This window comes from Falco punctatus (assembly GCF_963210335.1).
Source record: "Falco punctatus genome assembly, chromosome: 4".
Classification (NCBI taxonomy): Eukaryota; Metazoa; Chordata; class Aves; order Falconiformes; family Falconidae; genus Falco; species Falco punctatus.
The window spans coordinates 33,828,684-33,852,942 of NC_137583.1; the positions used below are offsets into that span (position 1 = coordinate 33,828,684).

Consider the following 24,259-nt stretch of genomic DNA (forward strand, 5'->3'; position numbering starts at 1 on the left):
GACTTATCAGCATCTTGGGTACCATTTTAAGTGGAAAAAAATCAACACAAATTGTATGAGCTCAGCACTTTATTTGATGAGTGCAAGCCCACAAATATTCCAGATTAATTTTCTGAAAGAACTTAATTCATAAATAACAAGTTAGTAGTAATTTATTTAGAACGTAGGTGACTTGAGCTCAGGTCCCTCTTGAATCCACATCCCAGTTTGGTTTTTACAGCTCATCAAGAAAAGGAGTATTCCCCAAATCCCCGCTAGCTGCCATTGATTTCTTCCCATTGACAAACTTCTTTGCAGCCTGAAAATAAATCATAAAGATGGATATCAAGAAATATTTGATACAACAGTTCATCTTGCTGCCTGTAGCCTCAACTTCAAGTTATTAAACAACAAATCCCAACACTACTATAGTACAGCAACAAGTACACAAATTTCCTTTTGCTGTCTAAACTTACTTGGTTCTAATTTAGCTTCTTATTGCTTTATAATCTAAACAAGAGTGGCAGAAAGACAGTGACAGTTGGATATCAAAGGCTTAAGGTCTTTGAAAACAGTCATTCCTAGAATAATTACACCACAAGATCTCTCTTTACTACTAAAGCTATTGCTAACTGCTACCGCAACATAAATTAATGCTGACTGAAAAACCAAGTTTTCTATCTTAGAATTTCTCTGTCTGATGGATTTCTGTATGAAGTTTGCTTCAATTACAAGCAGCAAGATAATCTCAAATAGATAGATAAATTCAATTTATCATTGAATGTCCAATTGTTTTCATAAGTACATCAAATATTCCAGACTCAGGAATCCTAAAAGCCTTGACACGTAAGTGTCCGTGCTGGAACTAAATATCAAGCTTTTCGTGAACACTAGTTGGCAGTTTTAGTAAATTTAAGTGAAGCAGATGAGAATTTCACATACTCCCAGCTACACTAGTTTTACAGTGTATTGGATTAAAGGGTCTTCTGTTAAAAAAGACAGACATCAAAAGATAGCCAGCTGGGATTTGTAAATGAGGTGCTTTTTTTTTTTTTTCCTTTTTTTAAGGATAGTGTATGTGTGTGTTTGTAAACACACACAAATGAGCAACAGTTTTGTATAAAAAACACTTACCCAGTGATTAAGGAACACCTGTAGATGCTGACATATACTTACATTCACAACATCAGCAGTGGCTACAGAGTCGATTTTTTGAGCAACAACAGATGGTGATGTGTGTGTGCCAGAAACCAATGACTCGGAGCCAATTTCATTCAGTAACCCTTCTGCAGTCTCCACCGACATCAAATAGGCAGCTTTCAGCTGATTTCTGCCATCAAACAAAGCATTAAGGATGAGTGAGCATGTAAGTCCTGTTATTACCTTCCTCACTGCCCCCATATGTGCAATGAGTTTTTGGTGCTTTTTAAGTTTTCAAGATTCCTCTCCTTTTTGAAAGGTTTTCCTTTCTAGGAATGGAAGGGTTCTTGTAGTTGGGAAACAGGCACCACAAATAGTCCAACCACGAAAATGACAAGGTAACTTGAACGCCTACTGCCTTGGAACAATCCACCACCACACACAGTCAGAAGATGTTTAGCTCAGAATTTGTTTCTGTTCAAAGTGACCAGTGCAGGTACTCCAGGAATTAGATGAACTAATCTTACCAAGTTTAAAAATTAGGTTTACAACAGATTCCAGTTTCTCATCAAGAACAGATGTATGCAGAGCTATTTTGTAAGCAACAAGGCAGCAATGAATGTAAACGGTTAGGCTCCTTGTGCAATAGTTCCGTGTTCTGTTAAAAGACAGCAAGTCTATCCTGTTTTTTCTGCTTCACGCAGTCTCACTGCTACATGTAAAAATCTTATTTTTATAAGCTAGTTCTCCTGGTACTTTTTAAAAGACAAAATGGCAGAAAATATTTTATTCCAATAGAATATGATTAAGTAGCTTGGTATTTTTGACCGAATTGAAAGGCTCTGCAAATATCACTGACCCTGATTTCATTATTGGGTTTGGGGTTTTTTTTTGGTCACTAAAGAAAAAAGAGCAATATAGAAAATATGTGAAGCCATTCCAGAAGGGAAACCGGGGCGGGGGGGGGTGGTGGTGGTGGTGGTGTGGAAGGCCACTGCACTGTGTGTAACTCCCAAATATTAGGCAGCTTCATTACCAAAAAATTAAATAAAAACTACCCTAAAACAAAACAACCCCAACAAACAACTAATAATGCCAAACGTAAAGGTATAAAATTCACCATTTAGCTACTAGTAGGCCAAACCAAACATGTCTGGGTTATCACATCTTATGTGAATAGGCTTTATGTGGAGTCTTGTAAATATTTTATACATGCAACAAACAATACTTTTATTTTGCTACTTGAAAGAATCTATACTGTATTGTTGTGTTGCACAACTACAGTTTTAGAGGCTCAGCACAGTTTAACACTACATGGAGATCAAGCCCTAACTAATATGCACAATCCTCTATAAACTAGAAACTCTAAAACTTTGTTGGCATGACTGCATCTCTAATGTTCCCTCATCTCAGACATTCCTAGGGGCATGTATTTTGAGCACTTGGATGTAACATCACTAATTCAGTGCTTTACACTCACACACCCTCATTGCTACTATTCTTTGAAGACGCAGAAGATTGCTTAATATAATTGTTTTGAGAATTACTGCAATGTGACTGTAAAAGGGAATTACCTAAATAATGCAATTTAGGATTCCAATTTAAATAAATCTTAATATTACAGAGTATGGTTAAAATGACAGCATCTGCTGACATTTGCCTGTTTCTTACATAGAAACAGTTTTCAGAAAACATTGACATTTATCTAACAACTGTTTATGAGGAAATACCACTAGCAGAGAATCAGTATAGCTTTGGGGGGTGGAAAAAAAAAAAAAAAGAAAAAAAAAAAAAAAAGAGTACTGACAGTGCTTCAGTTTTAATGCAGCGAACCCATGGAAATAATTACAGGACAATAAGCTCTACTGTACAGAATAGTCTAAGTGTTTGACACAGCTACACGTTAAGAAATTTCTCTTTACAACACACAAGATGGTTCTTCATGTACTTACTTTGCCTTTATGACATCGTCATTGGTGATGCCACCCTGAGCAACTGCCTTTATCTGGTTCAAAGCAGCTTTAATGACCTGAGGAAAATGAAATCATTTAAGACTTCTTCCCACATATCAACATTTCTATTATCTGACATCTTAGAAACTTCAGGGAAGAGCAGCTGGTAATGTTAGCATTGTCTGCCTTAACTCAACTCTGAACAGCCTTATAACAAAACTGAAAGCACTCTAATAAATGCCTGAGTGAGACACAAAACCCAGTGTGGATTTAAACTGCAACACCACATTAATTTGTATGGTCTCACTGTTTTTCATGAGAGTATTCAGTTCTGCCAGCTTCAAGACCCAGCTCATTCCTCATGATATATTTAAGCTTACACTTGTAAATCAGCAATTACAGTCAGCAATTCAAGGTATTTTACTAGCTGTAGCTCGTATTAGGTATTTGTACTTCCCAGAAAGCAAGTCAACATGCACCATTCTTATACATGAAACAAGACTGATTTTTTTTAGATGAATTGACTTTTTTAAAAATTAATCAGCTGCTATTTCAAATCAACACACTAGTCTGAGGGTTGTTAATACTTAAATTCTAATCAGCAACTCACCTCCCCAGCATTTGGAGCCTGGGATATGGTATAAATCCCAAAGAGGCCAGAATCAGAGTAATTAACATTAAATGCGGAAGCCTACAAAACAAATGTTATCGTCAATTGTTTCAAGGATCAGAACAACTCAGCATCAAGCATAGGAAAATAATTACTATCAGGATCTAAAATAGGAAGCTAAACTCCACCTGTGCAGAGGAAAGATCGGATTGGAAGGCCTTCTCTGAAATACTGTAACTTGTGCAAGAATGAACTAATTAAGGTTCTAGCTAGAGATAGTAACCTCTCAAAGGATAATAAGCATTTTACTTTAAGTATGAGAGTACAGTAACCCTCTGAACTTACATCAAATGGCTGGGTAGTTGCTTTAGCAATACCCTGAGACAATTTGCTGGTAACATTGCTTCCCCTCTTGATAAGGGGCCCAGCACCTAAAACATGCTGAAGAACACTGAACGCATCCGCTTCTGCACTCCCAACAGCAGCTCCTTCTGTTACAACAGCAGCATGGACAAGGCTATCACCATTCTGTTCTCTGATTTCTCCTAAAAATACAACAGAATAAAAGGTAATACAGTGAACGGTTGGAAACCACTGTACATTCAGAGATGGAAAGCAAACATTTCTAGCCAGGACTTAGTTTCATGACAGAGAAGCCAGGATTTGAAGTTATTGCATGTCCACTCAGGAAGACAGCAATAAGATGTTAGTAAACTGTAGGTCATTTAAAAAGTATTTTACATTTACACATTTTCTTGCAAGCACAAACCCAGTACCTGACTACGCCTTATTTGAACCTGATCCTAAACTGTACATAGTATGAGATTATAAAACTCAATGAGTCTCCAGATAACAAATATCCAGAAAAATAGCGTACCTTCTGTTCATAATAATATTTATCCTGTTTTATAGAAACCGAAGTTATTCCAGTCAAATATTAAATGTTGGAAACTTATTTTTTCCCCTGCATGTGTCTACAGAATGATCCAATACTCCAACTAAAGAACTGGTATTAGTACAAGATACTGCTTTCTCTTGAAAGAGCTAAGCATTGCTTTGTCTTTTATGAAAGCCTTAAAACATTCCAAAGATCTTCCCTAAAAAGAAAGCCTACCACCTCTTCTAGACAGTCCTTAATCTACACTTAAAGCAATCTTCCCAAAAATGCCAAGATAAACCATAAGCCTGCTTGTTTTTCACTTTATGGAATAAATGACCTTGCAGGTAGTTTTGCTGGAGATACGGGTTCAGTTTTATCCCAGAACTTTCCATGGTGGGGAATAATCCTCCGCTTTGATGGGAGATGCCTCTGAACTGTCACTTCCTGTGTACCGCATTTAGTACAACTACAGAGCTTTCGGTTGCAATTTTGAATACTACTACATTTATAATAAACAGAACATCAGTCATTCAGAACAGATACAAGAAACATACTTACCCCCTCGATAAACAGCCTTTGCACTAGAAATACCAGCTCCACCTCGGATATTTAGAAAGTGCTCTGCAACTTGCTTTAAGTCAGAGTGCTTTACACCTGCAACATAATAGTTATTCCAAGTCATGTAATGGCATTGAAAAACTACAACAGTTATATAAAAGTTTTTCAAGAATATCGTAACATTTTACTTATACAGAGAGCTCAAATTTGTACAGTAGTTTTCCCTTATGCATTGCAGTGTCCGTTAAGGAACATACATACCTATTCCTACAAGAGCCATTCTCGCACTTGTGAAATTGTTCTGTACAAAATGGTGAAGCTGCAACAGTAAATTCACATTTAGGGTATTTTATATAAAGAACAAAAATGGCAAGCGTGTTTCTGACATCCCCCCTTATACTTCTTAATGCAGCAAACTCTGCTGCTTCCAAAAGGAATTGCCTATACAATAGCATTTCATGCATTCTCCAGTGACAGCTAAAGAACATCTGCATTTCATTGACAGCCTTACTATCAACAGACAGCCACTGACACAGAAAACCACCTCCCTAAATGTGAATGCAAGTTCTGTACCCAATACTAAAAGTTGCACAGAAATAAATTATTTTAACACCAGTCTAATACGGTAGTAAATACTGACTATATTTACTAAATTAATTTTCTCTCACAAGTGTCATCATCTACCCTTGATAAAGAAACTGAAATGGATTTATAACACAACACAAATAATCCTACCTGCTCAGAAGTAATTTTTCCAATTCTGTAATCTGGACAATATAAGGGGTTTGCCAGAACATTCTTGTAAGCTGCAGCATGCAAGTTTTCCAGCACTCCTAAGAGGAACAGAGTTTCACCCATGAGGATTAACGTAAGAGCACTTTTAATGACGATTACGAATGAAACAATGTTACCCAAGTGAAACAGAGCTGTGGTCCACTGAGGACCCCAAGTTCCACAAAAGCAGGTCTGGAATAATCCAATACACATGGACATGTCATCCAAGTTCTCGTGCAGCAGAATCTAGCCTGAGGGCTTCCATTCTTTCGTAACTTGTTAAAAAAAAAATAAATCAAAAATCTAACAACTGGCCTAAACTCAACACTTTTTGGCCTCAACAGCCAGCTATAAATAAGTGTTTGGAGGAAGGGGAGTAGTAGAAAACAACAACAAACCCCAACATCCTTTTAGTTTCAGAAGCACCATCTTCACTGTCAGCACCCCTTGTTCTTGAGCTTGAGAAAGAACAGGCTGTTTATAATACCATTCGTAGCTTTGTAAGATGTTTCATCTATCTCCCTATTTAGATGAAGGATGCTAGTGTCTTCAGTTCCCTGCTCATTAGATTTTTCTTGCATCCAATAGCATTCTACTCATTCCTAGTTTTATATTCTCCTTGTATTTGTTAATACTCTCTCCTCAGAAGAAAGATGACATTCCTTTCTTCATAGTTCCGTTTCTGAACGTAACCGTAACTGAAAATACTAAATTACTATGAAAGCAACCTGTAGTTGATACAAGTTTAAAACAAAGACTGTTCACGATTCTAATTTTAAAAAATGGTAAGACTTGAATATAAGCCAGAGGTTTTCCAAAGCCTAACATTATGTTGTCACTTTTAACAGGTTATGAAGGTGAGCACACTTCACAGAACAGTACAAATTATGTTTATTGTGTAGAACTACCTGAGTGAACTCAGATGACTACAGTTAAATAACACAAGATATACTGCAATAAGCTTGGTTTGGCTAAGGCTTTGCTTGCTGCTTTTTTGTTTTTTAAACCCACAGACCTCAATTTATGATCCTAAAGCTGGAATCCATTTTCAGTGTAATGAAAATACATACTGTTTCTATACCAAAATAACCATACGAATTCAAGAGGTCTTTTATAGAATACTGTTTCCACATCCATGAGTAATACCTAAATATTGTTTTCAGAACACAAGCTGCTGCAAATATGACTTGCACATTCTTTGGCTGTACTGAAAAAAAATATTAAAAAGGTAAAATGGAAGCTGTCAAGGAGAACAGTGTAAGCTGTCTTCAGCATGTTACTTGCTAAACGTCATGCACAGGCTGGAAAAACTTCTGTAATTATAAAAACCCCCTTCCATAACAAGAGAAAGACTGTACCTATCAACAGGGGAAAGCTGAAAAATTAAATGGTCACGTGACAGAGCGAGAGGGAAACTATTTTTGCCAAAGGTTTTAACTTTAAGAAACTCCCATTAAGCCAATGCAGTGGATCAGGAAATACACTTACCAACTTGAGGATTCTGAAACGCGATTGCTTTGTCAACTTTTATTTGTGACTGAAGATCAGTTACTTCCCACGGTCTGAACTCTGGTGCTGTGGTGACATTAAGAAGGTACTCCATTACTGTATCACTAGATAAAAAAAGTTACAAAGGCATTAAACACAAGAGGATTTCTTTTGAAGTTGAAAGCAATTCAAACTAATCTGTAAGCAACACATTAACAACAAAATCACTCCAGCCGGAGTAGTTATTAGCACTGCTACACAAAGTATGAGAATTCAACTTCAGTTCTGTGGCATTCATATGATCAATAACATGATACAGAAGGTGAATATTAATACAGTAATTTACTGATTTATTATGAAGACATGAAAATAGGCATTACTCCTACCCTGTAAAATGACAGGTCTCTACTTTATACAGTTTGTAAAGAATGAGTTTGTAAAGAATGCAGTAATTCCATTTACAGCACATCTGGATACCTACACATAGTCACGCAGGCATTCAACAGAGTAAGTCATTTTCTCTCTTGTTGAGTACACACTAGAAGAAAAAAAAATATAAAATCCATTTCAGCAGAGAACACAGAAACGGCTTTTCATACATATTCCCATTGACCAAATCTGTCAGCAAGATATGGACTAGAATATCTGGTTAACATTAAATCTGCTTAGGGGACTCTTAAAGGAGCTATAATACACACAGAGCAGAAACAGACATAACTAAAACTCGTATCTCAAGTATTCAAGTAATAACAAGTGTCTTGTGACCATCAGAATTTAAGATATCATAATGATTCAGGGTAAAACAACAAGTAAGGCTGAATATCAAAACCTGAAGAAAAATGTGTATGTGTATCAAACAAGGCAATTTAGAAATTATTCTCTTGGGGCAGAAAGCATAGTTGGTCTTTTCCACTTGCTTCAACAAATTTGTGATTAACAGGAACAGAAAAGGGTAGACTCAAGTTATAAAAAACACTGCTTTTAACCAAATTCTATATAAAACAGTCTTACTGGATGATTTCAAGATACACTGCAAGAAAGCAGGCACAGCAAGATCCCTCTTTTATTTCTCTTAGGCTTGTTTTCTAGGCTTTAAACTCTCAAATCACAAAAGCCAACTACTGTCTGAATCGTTCCCCAAATTGCAGTATGATGAGTGGTATCTATTCACAAAAGATGGAGAAAAAAAAAAAAAGCATCTACTGACTTCAGGAAGTTTAATCTGAAAACCTGAAAAGACAGAAAGATCACTAAGCTTTTTGGACAAAATATACTTCTTACAGGTACGTGACATTTATGTTTTGTTAACTGAAAAGTGTTTTTAAAATAGAAGTCATGGGTGCACGCTTGAACCTCAACAGAATGACAAAAGATGTTCCTTGTCAACGTTCACCATTCAAGTACCATTACCACACTGAGCTACGACCCACGTGTTATGCTTATTGTTTTAAATTTCCTTTAGTCATATAGCTTGTTTGCATCTTACCAAGACAGATTATATGTGGTTACAAACCTTAGGCTGCCCCCAACAGCTTCAATGCCACGAGTAATCCGGAAAGAAGATGCTCCTTTAGTAGTCTATCACAACAACAAAAAAAAGCAACTTAGAATTTTAACTATTTTAAGAACAGATTTTCCTGATGTTGTTCATTGCTCAGGCAACATTGGAACAGTATCTGTTTATTCATTTATATGGGAGCCATTTTGAAGAGTTGAGCCAGCTTACTACATCCCTACTCCCAATCATTTCTATCATCTCTGATTTTCCACCATAATTACTCACATATTTGCTCCTCAGCCCCACTCTAGAACAATCCAGGTTTGCATTTAATAGCATTCTTTGAATTAGATAAGCTTGTCAAAACCAGGGCAAGGAATGCCTACACATACTATTTCGCTGACAGCTGTCTGGGGAAAGTAACTTCGGGCGGCAGCTGGAAACGTGATAATAAGCAGCTGGGATGTTGGCGGGGGGGTTTCTGCTTGAAACTGATGTGGATTGAACCCACAAAACAGCAGTCACAGACATGTCAGTGATGCTGTGTAGCTCTAATTGTCACAGCCTGGCTGGTGTGTGAAAGAGTTCGTGTTTACACCTGCAGCAACAGTCAGCCAGCCATGAAGATAAACAGGGACAAGGAGAATGGCCACAGTGGGTCAAGCCCACAGGATCTCTAGCCCAGTGTTCTGTACCTAACAGAGGCAACAGAAGCAGCTGTTGAAATACAACATCCCACAACCCATTTAATGGTATTCCTGAAGTACCTACAGGAGTTATTCCCAGTAACAACTGTTTAAGGACCTGCTATCAATGAACTTGACCAATTCTGTTTCGAACCTGCTGATATACATGTGCCCCCACAGCATCTTGTATAATTGAAGCTAGACACAGAACAAGAAAACAAGGAGCTTAAAGTATCTTGATAGCAGCAGCAAGAAAAACTATTCAGAAGCATTACACGCACACAAAATTGAGTTTGTATCAGCCACCCAAATTAACTTTTAATGCAGCTTAAATAAGTTACGTGCATAGCTTGATACAGATATATTTTAAACATAGTTTAAGAAACCACCGGAGAGCATAATTCTAAATAGATATTGCTTCCTGTCTTCCAGCAAGTAATGTCATTTCTCCTGCACTTGAAGCAGGTAACCAAGAATCAAAATACATTGTTTTCCACTTTATAAGATCTCTTACATTAATTTTTAGAATATGGTTTATTTTTGCAATCATAAACCTTCCACTATTTCATCCACCACCAATATAATAACAAAGAGAATAAACACCTACCAAATTAGATGCAAGACGAAGCAAGTGAGCAGTTCCCAAGTTACTAGCAGTTTCGTATCTGCTGCCTGCTTTAATAAACACACCAATTCTTGAAGCTGGAGAAAAGTTTTCCAGAGACGCAATAATTAAGCCATTTGGTAATTTTGTGATCTGTTTTAAAAAGAAAAAATATTGGTTTAGTCATCCACTGAAGTACTGTCATAGTTCTGCTTTGACTGAGCTTTAAAAAAAATAAAAAGGACAAAATAAAAAATACCACTATTCATACTGACCTCAAGATCCTCAGACTCTGGAGATAATTTCACTCGTTCTGCAGTTGCTGAGGTTGTAACTTTAGGAGCTACTTTAAGTGAGTAAAGTCTCTTCTAGAAGAGAAAGCATAAGAGAATGGATTTCTTGAATTAGTTCATCACGTGTTCCATTACATACTGAAAAAGGAACTAATTTTAAAGTAGAAATACAGTGGATGACTTCAAGCCCCAGAATAAAAACAGTGATTCCCTTGTAATTCCTCTGATCACGTTTTACATCACTGTTGGAACCTGTGCAATGACTTACATAAGGTCTGGGGAAGTTCAAGAAACAGCACTCTAATAAATCTCCCCCACAGCTTTGCTGTTATGCAGTGAGAATCTCTACTGATTATATATTGACTCTAGGACCACTGCATGGCAATTAACTGCACAAACAGCTACAGCAATCCACATACAGAACACAACTTTGGAGCCAGCTTCCTAACTTATTGGGTGTAGGCAGTTCAGCTCCTGAAAAGCCACCTCTCAGAACACCAACCTATCCACGCTGACTGCTGCATACAAGGAGGACACATATGCAAGACCTTAAACTGTAGAGTAATAGCCAGAAGCCTTCAAATTGCAGGGGTGAACACTGCACGAGCCTTCCCTTCAGTAGCTGGCAACAGAAATGACAAGACTATTGACTTTGAATCTGAAATGCTACTCCCTTCCAGCCTTTTTGGAAGTTTTTTTATACTTGTAACATAAGCTATTTATTACTCTTCATGTTGAAAAAATAACTTAATTCCCATACATCTCAAAGTAAAAACTGAGTGACAAACACCACTGCACTCAGTTGTAGGGATACTAATGACCTAATGCCCCTTACTTTGGCACAGACTCCGTTAGATGAATGAGTCTAGGAAAAACTCCTTTCTTCTCCCACCACAAATTTGGCTCGACGCCTCATTTTAACCTCTAAGCCTACTTATTTATTAATTACTAGTGCGTGTCTAAAATTGGCTCACAAGTACACTGTGGCCCAGAAGCCCTTTGCCACCCTACCCGAGCCGTTTGCAGCACAGACCCAACAGCACTTACACCCCCGCTGCCCGCCGGCTCCACCAGCCTCTGTGCAGCAGAACGAGCTCCCCGCCCCCCCGCCCCCGGGACAAGCCGCAGCCGCTTCCCAAGGGCACCACCGCGCCCCAAGCCGCCGAGAGGCCCCCTCAGCGACCGCCCCCACGCCTCCAGCCACACGGGCGGCTCTCGGGGGAGGCCCCGGCTGCAGCCCCCGCGGCGCCCCCCGCCCTCGGGCCGCAGCCTGAGCACAGGCCGCTACGGCCCAGCCCGCGGCCTGCCTGACCTTCAGGCCCGCCGCGCCGCTCCGCCACCCGGCCGGCCGGCCGGAACGAAGCGGCTGCCTCGGCCCCCGCCCGCGGCCCTCGCTGACGGCCCCGTGGAGGGGAACGCGGCCCCCTCACGCCCGCCCCTGGGCTGTCTGCGGTCAGGCCCACTAGCAGTCGCCGGGGCCCGGACGACCACCGTCACCGCAGCGCACTTCTCCCCCCCGCCGCGCACGACGCCACCAGGTCGCTCTCACCGAGAGAGAACGCGCGACCACCGGGAACCCCTTCATCTTTCCGCGCCCCTCAGCTTAGCCCCCGCCAGGAGATGATGGCTGTCCCGCGGGAAGACTCTGCCTTCCCGGCACGCCCCGCGCCGCGCTGACTTTCTAACGAGCAAATGGCCTGTCTCCACTGCTCGCGCTGAGCGTCACGCCTTGCGGGCAGAGCGCCACCCGGCGGGCTCCCGGGGCGGCTGCGCGCATGCGCACAGCGCCGCCTGCCGGTCACCGGGCCGCCTGCTCCACCCTTCGTGGCTGTGGGGAACCGTAAACGAGTCACGGCGGGGCCGCTCCGCGGCGTTCGCGGACCGCCTGCCCCCGCAGCGGGGGCTGGGGCGGGGTGGCGATGCCTGAGGGGGCGCGGCCCTCAGCCGCTCCGGTGCCCTGAGGGGAGCGCGGGGTAGCGGCGGCGGGGCGGGGCGGGGCGCGGCGGGGGGCGGGGGCCGGGGGCCGGGGGCGTCCCGCCGAGTACTTAGCGGCGGGGCGGGGCGGCGGAGCGCTAACACGGTGCTGCAGTCCCGTCAGGTCCTGTCCGCCCGGTGACCCGCCATGGGCTCGGCCGCGCCCGCCTTCATCGGCGCCGAGGAGGTGGAGCAGCACCTGCCCCGCGCCAGCCTGCTGCTGCCGGCGCTGGAGGCCGCCCTGGGCAACTTCTCGGCCGGCGCGGCGGGGGGCGTCGTGCAGCCCGTGCGCACCGTGGTGCCGGTGCACCGGCACGGCGGGTGAGGCGGGGGGCGGCGGGGTGGCCTTGCTGGGCCGGCCCGGGCCCTGCGCCTCGGGGAGCTGGGGTAGCGGCAGCGGGGGGCCGGGCCTGCGGCGTGGTGGGGAGAGCTGGGGCACCGGGGAAGGTGCTTGGCGCCGAGTTACCGATTAACGGGTTAGTGTTACCGCGCCGCTGGCTGTGGGCTCCGTGCTAAGGACACGTCGGTAATACGAGTCATTCTCTCATAAGCTTCCTAGGAGTCATGCCCGCTTATAGCGCCGCGGATGATGCGCTGACAACCAAGCTGGTGACTTTCTACGAGCACAAGAAGGACAGCTCTGCCCCTTCCCACCAGGCCACGGTCCTCCTCTTTGACCCGAGAAATGGGTCTTTAAAAGCTGTGAGTTTCACACGCGCTTCTGTGGTCTTCTCTGTGGACGCTCTGTCAGCTGTCCCTTCTGATTCTTAGAAGCTGGAGCAAATTGGCCTGAGTTTTACCTACCTCGTCAATGAAAGCATGTTTGGCCTAAAGCCTGGGGTCTTTCATACGTGTTAAACTGTGCTATCTGCTACTCACTGCTGCCTGTGGCTTGAAGGGAATCTGGTGGCTCGTAGGGTGGCTAGAAGAAGCGGTCAGGAAAAGTTTGCCATGTATTTGAAAGGGAAAAAAAAACTCTTCCCATGTGAAGAATTGATCTTAAACCATATTCAGGCTATATCAAAAGAGGCTTACAATTGGCATTGTGGGGAACAGTATTCAGAGTCTTACTTGTTTCCTTTTTTTTGTTTGTTTGTTTGAAGAATTTAGGGAATTTTTAAGAATATTGACCACTTGCATCACATTTCAGTAGTAAGGATTATTAAAGGACCAAAACTGTCAGGTTTTTGAGTGCCATAATTCGTGTACAGTAGCTAATCCACACTGAGGCAGGAGTGCCCCGCTGTGTGTGATACACAATAAAGGAATTCTGTGATTCCCTGGCATCTATTTGTACAGACCAAAGCAGTGCAGACTTGTGAACCACTGCCAGCATGCACTGGTCCCTGGTCTTACTGGAGCACAGAATATTGCAGCTATGTTGATCGGCTTCCTGTGTTGCAGAGCCAGGGAAATGCAGTGCACTAAGAGCTGTGTGAGTTAGGGGTAGTTCCCCTCTGTACCAGTTTACACTCCGTTTGTGCTGGTGGAATGACGTGGAAGAACTGGAATAGACAATCTGCTCAGTTTAAATGTGATTATTTTTTTTTTACGTGGTTTGTGCTTGCTATAGTAATTATCAACTCATATTTTAGCTATGCCATGTAATAAATCACAAATGTGATTAAAAGTTTTGGTAATTACTCATATTTTTAGTGTTCATTTGTCTCTGTTGGAACTTTTTTTTCTTAAAGGTTCTAGATGGCAGTGTCATTACAGCAAAGCGAACAGCTGCAGTTTCTGCAATTGCTACCAAGGTATGTCTTCTGTATTCTAAGTCAGGACAGATTTAGTGGCACTGTATTAAAAAATGACCGGAAGGTGTGATGTAAATGTCTTTCAGTATACGTGAATTTTCATTGAATACAGCTTTAAATTAGATTTATGATAACATAGGTACCTTCAGGGAAAACTTAAAATGGGAATTTTCTGTTCTGAGTGAGTTATGTCTGGTTTTAACATTTTGTGTGTGATTGGAGAAGGAATCTGAGCTATGTTATTGTGGCTTGTTGTTCTGCATGTTCCTCTGGGAATTTACTGAGGTGTCTTCCTCTAATTTTCTTTCTTTTGGTTTTGTCTTAACATGCTCCTTAATGGCTTTGGGTGATGTAGCTGTGGTGATAAATTCAGTTTTGTTTAGATGTAAGTTTTCTGCTGTTGGGCCAGGACAGGTGGGTTGTACTGGACCTGCAGAAAGAGGAAAAAGCACATTTTCAGGGGGCAGCATGGGTCGTTTTAAGATAGATGATGCCCAGGTTAGATGGATGACTTGTCCAGGAATGGCTGTCTGTTAGTTTCCCCTGTTCTCACTGGAAGAGGTCCAGATGACTATCCCTGACTAAACAGCCTTAAGTGTCTGAAGACAGGTGTGGTATATCTTGCTGTATGTTGCTTTACATTATTTCAGTTTCATTGGAAATTGTTGGGTTTAACTTCTTTAAAACTGTATTTGGCTGGGCCACTAATAGTGAGAAGAGAGCAAGTCACCATCCATTGCACAGCAGGGTTTTAGCCTTTGCCTGAAAGGATGAGGCAGTAAGAAGAGGGCCAGAGAGGAGAAATACTTTGGGTTTTCACCCATCAGCCTTGTATCAGAATCAAGGCTGATCTCACCGCTTTGTTGGTGGCAGTCTTCATGCCAGCATGACACTATGCATGGCAATAGAGCCACACTGACGTAAAATTGGAGTGAAGAACCTGTCCCCAAGAGCTTCTCCTGAACCAAGGGAGAGAACAATTTACAATGGAGTCCTCGGACATGAGGTTATAGGACCTCATTCATCTTGGCCATTCTATACATGAGCAGTTCTGACAATTTTTACACAGTCAAAGCTCTGCTGGCCTCAAAGGAGCTTGGCTGCTGAAGGGACTTCAAGATCAGGTCCTTCATTGTCGTCTATTGTTTTGGGAAATTTTCAGGAGTGTTTGAGTTTAGCTCATAGCTGTCATCCTGTCCTCTTTATGGCATTTGCTTTTCAAAGACCCATGCTTTTATGCAAGGAACCTTTGAAACCAGTGCTTCAGAGTCTTTGAAAGGAACGTTAAAAAAAGTTCTTGCTACTGAAAAATGGGATTAATGAGATTTTTTTTCAATTTATTTGCAGAAGAATAAGTGTTGAGAGCCTTGAAAATTCTAAAGCTTTTTATACAGAAGTGATTGGCCATAGCAAATGCATAAACAAGATGCATGGATAGCTTAGGGCTGGACTCCAGGAGCCCTCCCTTCTCCTCTGCTAAATACTGGTGAATCACAGACAAGAACTAAACCAGTAAATCAAAAGCAACTAGAGAACTGAATTTTATTATTTGTTCCTCGGAGCCATCCCTATTTTTACAATGCCTGATGTGTACATACTATGGCTCTTAGAGTGACGGGATATGCTCATGGTATAATTTATGGCTTCAGTGAATTGAAATAGAAGGCTTAGTGTGGGGCTACCAAGACCAGTTAACCCACACAGCTACCACTGTCAGTACTGATAGCCCTGTTTTCACCCAGTGCAGAATGTCAACACTACCATTTTACACTTAGTCACATAGGTATAATACATTGTACTATGCTAATATTTGAGTGTGCCAAGGCCCCAGAACTTGCACTGGCTCATGCTGTTGCATGTTAGGTCCGAATCTCAAGAATCGGACAACACGAAATTAGAATTAAGCCAAGATGTACTTTGGTGCTATTAATGCTAGCTTTTGCATTAAAAAAAAAAATACATTGTATACTGGTAATTGAATATCGTTCTGTGTGAATCAATACTTTTGATAAAAGCATTAATTTCCTTGTTTAAAAGGACTAAGGACGCTGCTTTCTTTTGTAGTATTTTGATATGTATTTGTCATATTTGTTAAAATATGTTGTCCTTACATATTGTTTTTTTATATATTTGATACCTTTTAGTTGTTAATGCCAGCTTTTGCAGATGTCCTGTGCATTTTGGGAGCTGGTGTTCAAGCATATAGCCATTATGATATCTTCACAGAACTGTTTGCATTTAAAGAGGTAATGGACACATCTTAACAGGATACATTTATTTTTCTCTATTATGTTTCAGGAGCACTTACTATAAATGAAGTATAGCCAGTAAAGTTGTATTTGGTCTGGCCAAGGAGTTAATTTTCCTGCTAGCAGCCCTCACGGTGCTGTGCTCTGTACCCACAGCCAGAGAGGTGCTGATAACACACCGGTGCTCCGGCTCCTGCTGACCAGGGCTGGCACAGCACCAGGGCTGGCACAGCACCAGGGCTGGCACAGCACCAGGGCTGGCACAGCACCAGGGCTGGCTCTGCCACATTCCCCCTCGCCAGCAGGCTGGGGGTGGGCAGGATCTTGGGAGGGGGCTCAGCCAGGATGGCCAACCCCAACTGGCCAAAGGGATGTTCCATGGCATATGATGGCTGCTCAGCAATAAAAGCCAATTTTATTGAAATCGGGAGTGGGGCGACAACATTTATTATTGCATCTGTCTTCCAGAGCAGCTGCTAAGCATACTAAAGCACTGCTTTCTGGGAAGTGGCCAAACCTTGACTGCTGATAGAAAGTAGAGAGTAACATCTCTTGTTTTCCTTTGCTTCTGCGCGTGGCCTTTGCTATTGCTTTATTAAACTGCCTTTACCTTGACCCACGAGGTTTTTAGTCTTATTTTCTCTGCCCCCCCTCACCCTTCAGAGGAGAGGAGTGACAGAGTGGCTTGGTGGGCACCTGGTGTCCAGCCACGGTCAGCCCATCACAGAAGTTGAGGGATTAGTTGTATTTTGATTCTGTTTCTACAGAACTCAGAATACTCTGAGCAGCTGTAGAATTGTTTGCTCAAATGTTTGGTTGGTTGTTTGTTTTTTAAAAAGGGGTGTGTGTGGCAGAAACAAAGTTGTTTCAGATGACTTCTTCACCCTGTCTGAGAAAATCTTACTGTGTATGCTATACTTAGATAAGCTTTCTGTGACTTTCCCCTAAATATATGTTATTGGAAATATTTGTATTTTATAAATACAACTCTACAAGGAGCTGTTTTTCTGGCATCACAAAACAGTCATTCAAATGTAGCTGCACACACATGAAACTTAGTCACTCGTATGGTGATAACAATAAAGGGTAACCCCCCATCCCCCTTTAGGATGTGTGTAACTATCCACTGCAAACTGGAACAGTGTTCTGCTTCAGCAAGGGGAAGTTCTCCAAACTAATCTGTTTGTGGTTTGTTTTTTGTTTTTCTTTCCTTGAAGGTCAGGATATGGAATCGCACCAAAGAGAAAGCAGTGAAGTTTGCGAATTCAGTTAATGGTCCAGTGCAGGTCTGCTCTTCTGTTCAGGAGGCAGTTACTGGGGCTGATGTGATTATAACAGTCACTATGGCAACAACACCGATTTTATTTGGAGACTGGGTAAAACCAGGTGCCCATATCAATGGTATGCTTGTTACAATTGTTTAAAAAATACATATATTATCCCATTTTCACATCAAAACCTGTTGAAAGCGGTATTCTATGTTTCTTGGAACAAATGTTCTTTCTGTTTTGACTTTTTGCCTTTAGTGAGAGTCACTTTTCCCCAGCCATGTCTTCCTGGTTGTCTGGAGCCAGAACTCCTGATTATTCCAGAGTGGATGTTTGCTAGAGCATGGGATATGCTTTTTTCCCCCAGTGGTGCATCATCTTTGATACCATGTTGTCACTTGATGCTCACCTCACCTGGATCTCCATTTTAATAACCTATACAGACGTGTTATTTCCAGAGTGATTTTGGGATGTTCCCTTGGTAGTTGTCATCTTTTCTTCAACCAATTTTGTAAGCCTCCTCTTTGTCCTTTTTGGGCTGATCACATTGATTTATTTTTTTACTTGAGTAAAAAAGATGCAGTAACTGAGTTAAGAGCTTAATAATTCGACCTCTAATTATGGTGAGATTTGGGGGGGGATTTTTTTTTATGCCTTGTAATGATATTGCCACACTTGTTTGGAGTCTCTGGACATGACCACATTTGTTTATTTTATTAATTGTGGGCCTGGTTCGGATGACCTTATGCGCTTACCAAATAGCTTGGTAATAAGACAAAAGCAACTTGTCAAAGGGAACAATTTAGATAAAGGTCCCATGTTCCAGCAGCATCCTACCAATTTTTCAGACTCAATTTAGTCCTTTGTCATTGAAAGTTGTTGTCTGTCTCATGTCATGGCATAGAAGCCAGAAGCACAACCAAAATCAATTAAGGTCTACAGTCACGGAGGCAACACATACACAAAGACCCCTCTCCTTTCTTTGCTTTTTTTTTTTCTCCCCTTCCTCTTTTATTGAGGCATTCATGCTGTTTGAAGAGGCATTCAGGCAACATGGAAATGGAATTTATTATTCCATAACAATTGGACACTTAAAGCATTTGGTTACAGTATAATTGGGTTGTTGGTGGGGTTTTGTGTTTTTTTAGCCCATAACAAGTTGTTAGTGGTATCTTGCTGTGTTTAAAAAGTTCCTCGATTTGTTTTCACTTTCTCCAGGTAAGTGAAAATCCATAATCTGCTCAACTTATACTGCTTATGAGGTTGCAAGGAAACAATAGAAGGCTATAGGTTTAAAAATCCTGACTAGTGACATTGAACTCTGTCTGCATGTGCAAGTCTTTGTTGCACAATACTTAGAGAACTGAGGAATTCTTCAAACCTTATTTTTTCTCCATAGACACATAAGAAACACCCGAATCAAATAAAAGGACTATAAAATTCAGGGTGTTTGGTAATGCTCTGATGAAAGACAAAGGTAGAGAAGATAATGGGCATGGGGAGTTGACTTCCTTAAGCCTTAGCTACCCAGAGTCTGCTTGTAAGGGTGGCCTACTGACAAATCAAATACTGAATGTTTTAGAGGAACTGTATTGGATGTTAGTTAACTCTGTTTAAGAAACAAAAAGCAACAAAACCCTGTTAGTTTGGCAATCACAGAAACGGGTTACTGTTTGTCTGCAGAAAAGTTGTAGTCTGTATAGCTGTTCATTCTAAAGGTGCCTCTGTAAGCAGGGAAGATTGTCGCACCTATTTATTGGTGTCATTTTCAAAGCTGCTGGCAAAGGCTTGTTTGTTTTATACCTATACATAGTTACACGTATCTTTAAATTTCTTGTGGGAACATGAGGTGATGAAGGGCTAAGCAGTCTTAAGTCCCTTTGTTCTCTGTCAGCATTATTTGGAGGGAGCAGTTTGACTGGTACACCAAAGAGCTGGAAAGAGTGCCAGCAAGCATCGCACTTTTGCTTGCTGAACAGTTGCAGTTTAATGCTCCAGCAGGTTGAAATGCAAAGGCCGATTGCTTCCAGTTGTTCTGGCTGTGCTTACGGGGAATGTAAGACTTTTATCAGCAGCAGCATCTGCATGACTAGAGTAATCTGGAGGGCTGGACACAATGTCATCCTTCGTTAGCATCAGTGGAAATTTAGGGGGTTGGCATCTTACAGAAACAGGCCATGTGTATGTCAGTGTTACAGCTGAGGCCAGGTTGAGAGAAATCCAAGCTTTTTCCCAGTTGCTCAGGCACATCCTTTTTTTTTTTATCAATCACATTTTCCAGTGCTAACATCAGATTGTTTGTATATTAAATTTCCACAACAATGTCCATTGTTACTTCACACATGTCTTTTGGACAGAATGTGGTTTGAATTTGTTATGAACATTCCTCCTAAGTTCATCATTTTTGTTGTCTTAGCTGTTGGAGCAAGCAGACCAGACTGGAGGGAACTGGACGATGAACTGATGAAGAATTCTGTTCTGTTTGTGGATTCCAGAGAGGCTGCTCTTACAGAATCAGGAGATGTTATATTGTCAGGGGTAAGGCTTTCTTAAATTACTATCTTCAGTTCTACGGCAACTGGCTTGCATTTGAAATGAGTTGGTACTAATGATACGCTGCACTGAAACACATTTTAGAGCATCACATGCAGTTGTTGACACTTTTCAAGCACAGGCTCAATGATAAATTGGTTTCAGACTGAGATGTCTATGTGTCTATGCCAAAACCGTGCAACCTCTGTACCTGACACCATATTACAGTAGCACGTTTTCAGCACTGGCCTTTGTGTACAATAACAATGTATTGTTCTTGAAAGACGTAAATTTCCTGCAATGTTTGGTAGTTATGTTAAATATTTTTCAAATTACTTATTTAAACCTGTAACTTTCTTCCCGTAAGATTTCAGCGCGATTGAAACACATCATGCCTCTGTGTACAACATAATGTACGTTGTACAACAGAAGCCAGGCAGTGATCTGCAGAAATCCGATGACAGGGACTCTTAAGTTTAATAGTTCTCTTTTTTTCTTTGAATGGTTTTGCAGAACAAACGTAACTTCCACTTTTGAGATTTCACATAAGAGGCCTAGATATGGTAGAGTGTGTGGAATATCATGTGTTTTGTGGGATAAGTAACAAGCTATCCACTCTGTGTGTGGTTAAAAAAAAAACCAACCCAAAACCACAAAGCTTTTTGCCTAAGGAAAGTCTGCCAGCTGTTTTTCTCTAAAAATGTTCCATTCCTCTGTGATTTCTGTCCAGTTTCTGTGTTATTTGACTGAATACTGATCTGCTTCATGATGGAAAGGAATCAGTTCTGGAATAGCAGAACTGCAGGAGTTCCTTCTTCTGAAGTCACTCAGAAAATGGCTTTCTCTTAATGTATGTATGGATATCACGTTTGTGTATAAATATGTATTTGTTTCACAGGCAGAGATTTTTGCTGAGCTGGGAGAGGTAGTGAAGGGTACAAAACCAGCCCTGCCTGAGAAAACAACAGTGTTTAAATCGCTGGGTAAGAACAACCCCTCCTGTGTACAAGCCTGACAGAAAACAATGCCTTGTTATTTATTAGGACCCCATGCGTGGGAAAGCTGCTGATCATCTTCAAAACTGCTGTGGCAATGCACTGTCCCCAAGAAGCTAGAATGTGATTTGCATTTTCCCTTTTTATTTATCTAGCAGGACTGATGTAATGAAAAGTGATAGGAGAGCAACCCAACAATAGGAAGAAGTCTGTCTTCCACTTTGCAGTCGTTCGGCGCGGCTGCGGCGTTCATTAATACCGCTCCAACCCAAACGCCCTGCTGTTACGGCCCTGCAGTCTGTCTGACCCGCAGACAATGTGACAGTGTGCTGGGGGGTTGGTGTTGACATTCGGGTAAAGAGGGGGAGCAGTGATGGATTACTGTGGTCTGAGCTGCATGATGTGTCTGAAAAGGGCCAAGCTGTGATATGAACATGGAAAACTAGATTCATACCTCTACGTTAACTATATAGCACACCTAACAGTTACACAATGGCTATAAATTTTGAATGTAATGCTCTAGGTGTTTGGGATTGGGAATGATTCATGTTCCTGTCCAGTTGGGTAATTTCCTGAGTCCTTCTGTTCTTTTTGGATGCTGAAGTATTTGTACAGCTGAGGAACTGTTTGAAGGTGACTTCAATTCTTTTTCAGGTATGGCAGTTGAAGACACGGTAGCAGCAAAATTTGTTTATGATTCATGGTCAGCTGGTAACTGAAGAGAGAGAAGTCTGCAATGCCGATGAGGCCAAGAAAATTGTTTGCACTTAGTTTCCTTGGATCCTTTGTTAACAAGAAAGGCACAAATCCTATCTGAATGTGGCCCTTCTAGAACATTCAAGAATGAAAATAAAATTTCAGCAATTGACTAATTTCTGCATTTTTCTAAGGGCAAGTATCAATACCTGCAGTATTACTAATAAATGTATCTCTCACATAACAGCAAGTATTAGAAGTTTGCAGTGATACTAGCAAGGGTATCTTTACATATTTTAGTATAATTCTGGAATCTATTCCTTTCCTCCTTAACTATTTCTGTAGCAGGAGTCTATAGATAGACTTTGTGGGTTTTAGAGAGGGAATTCATATTGGTGTAAAATATATCCATTTGGAGAACGGACTCTGCCATCATATTTACCTGTGATGGTACTTTAAATGCAACTGTGGGCCTCAGTGCTGCAGTGACAGTAACAGTCTTCAGTCTCCTGGGAACACAGCCCGCCTCAGACTCCTGGACACCCCTTCCCTTCCAACTCTCATGGGGATCTGGAAGTCACCATCCTTGCTTTCACCCCGACATTCCCCCTTCCCTGCTGTCAGACACAAGTTTTTCACTGAATAGCACGCTCCTGAGTGGGAGTTTATATAATAATGATGCCTCCATACAGTTAGATTTCTGTCTCTTTCTCTAAAAGACCTGGTGCAGGAAGACTTAAGAGTGCAACAAATCAGAGCTAATATTATATACATCTTAACTGGAAGGAAATTCAATACCTTCCTTAGTACATTCCTGGGTAGGATGCTGCCATTTTCATATTGCAAGGAGTCACCCAAAATGTAAGCACTAAAACATGTTTTGATTTGTTTTATCTATATTTTGTGGGGAGATTTTTTTTTATTAACCTGTGATGTTTGTAAGTTTTGTTTTGTGTTTTTTTCCAAGCTTCATGAAGGTTGGAACTGCACAAACTGGTTTCAGTAGGATAAACTTCAAGTATACAGGCAAATATTTTCAGCTTGGCTGTACCACACTTCAATTGGTAATTGTTCTTTTATCCCAGTGGGTATTAGCTGGGGCAGGAATTTCCATGATCTTTTCTTGGCAGAGGACCCCAGTGATGTTTTACATAAGGAAAAGTTCTAGTTCTGTGCTGTTAAGCAATTGCCTTCCAAAAGATTTAACATCTACTGAAAAACAGCTATTGTCCTGGAAACCAATTCCTCTCTCAGGCTGGAGTTGTGCCTTGTGAAAACTTATTTCTACTTACATATTTCATGGAGGCTATTAAATGTTAATTTAATTCTGTGGAGGGATTAGATGACATGGTCATTTTATAGTGATGCCAGTAGAATACGGTGGAGCATCAAGAAGGAGCTTCAGAAGCAGTTAGTGTTAAAGCCCTTGATGGTACATAGTAAGTATAGAAGAGGTTAATGAGTACAGTGCAGGTGTGACATAAATTATACTCCAAATTATAAGCCTGGTGTAAAGTAGTTGTGGGGGGGGGGGAATAGCAGTAAGTGACAGAGTTTGTAATATGCAGAGTTTTAGCATGGAAGAGTACCAGGCCAGTAAGTGAGTAGAGCCAAAGGATGTGTTTGTGAATAGAAATGTAACTCCATTGGTCTTGTTTATATCAGCAGAAACACAAACAGAAATTTATCTTCAAGCTTTTTCATTTTCTAACTGTAGCAAAACTACCCTTCCGTCTTTACATGTTTTCTCTTCTCTAATTTCTGAAGTGTTTGACTTGTTACTTCAGTGATGGAGAACTCCACTAGTCTGAAACAAACATGACAGCCATTGATGTTCCATAATACAAGAACTGTGTGGAAACTTGCACTACTACTTATGACAATATTATCCCAGTTCTGTGCCTCCGTAAAATAAGATTTGTAATTTGAAGGGAGGCTTCGTGTTTGGGAAGAAGACAAATCCGGTTTATTTTCACATGTACACTTCTGCAGACTATGCACTTTAAAAAATAGATGGAGCCAGTCCAAAGAGCTGGTTCTGAAACCCCACAGTGTTCTTGGCTTTCCCTGGCAATAGGAGGTTCTGGGAGCCTGGCTTCAGCACAGTATCCGAATTCATGAATAGGATTCAGTTCAGTTACAATGGGAGTTAATTGGATGCTGTATTTTAGATTTATTTTTTTAAGGGAAATAATAGCTCTAATTTCCATGTTTCCTTCTCTTACACAATTTCTTAAGACTTTAATTTGTAACTTGCATTTATGTTACAATTAAATAGATACTGCTGCTTGTCTTTGACTTTTCTTTTGTTGTCCGTTCTGTTTCT

General features: G+C 41.2%; 2 protein-coding genes across 3 annotated transcripts; one reads left to right on the plus strand and one right to left on the minus strand.

Moving 5' to 3' along the window:
• Nucleotides 1–51: 51 nt before the first annotated feature.
• UQCRC2 (ubiquinol-cytochrome c reductase core protein 2) lies at nt 52–12,171 on the minus strand. The gene is made up of 14 exons (XM_080387050.1): nt 12,012–12,171; nt 10,445–10,537; nt 10,173–10,322; nt 8,895–8,959; nt 7,863–7,919; nt 7,382–7,506; nt 5,855–5,952; nt 5,381–5,438; nt 5,120–5,215; nt 4,027–4,226; nt 3,682–3,762; nt 3,072–3,148; nt 1,156–1,309; nt 52–298 (listed from the first exon to the last, which is right to left on the minus strand). The coding sequence occupies exons 1-14, from the start codon at nt 12,045–12,047 to the stop codon at nt 215–217; spliced, it is 1,374 nt and encodes a 457-aa protein (XP_080243176.1). The 5' UTR covers nt 12,048–12,171; the 3' UTR covers nt 52–214.
• Nucleotides 12,172–12,266: 95 nt separating this feature from the next.
• On the plus strand, nt 12,267–24,231 carry CRYM (crystallin mu). Of its 2 annotated transcripts, none has more exons than XM_080387059.1 (8): nt 12,267–12,414; nt 12,988–13,138; nt 14,131–14,193; nt 16,338–16,439; nt 17,660–17,843; nt 20,127–20,248; nt 21,141–21,225; nt 21,892–24,231. In XM_080387059.1, exons 2-8 carry the CDS (start codon nt 13,001–13,003, stop codon nt 21,954–21,956), a joined length of 759 nt encoding a protein of 252 aa, XP_080243185.1. In that variant the 5' UTR covers nt 12,267–12,414; nt 12,988–13,000; the 3' UTR covers nt 21,957–24,231. The 2 variants fall into 2 exon arrangements, with proteins under 2 accessions (XP_080243185.1, XP_080243184.1); XM_080387058.1 differs by lacking the exon at nt 12,267–12,414 and adding an exon at nt 12,473–12,757.
• Nucleotides 24,232–24,259: the final 28 nt, after the last annotated feature.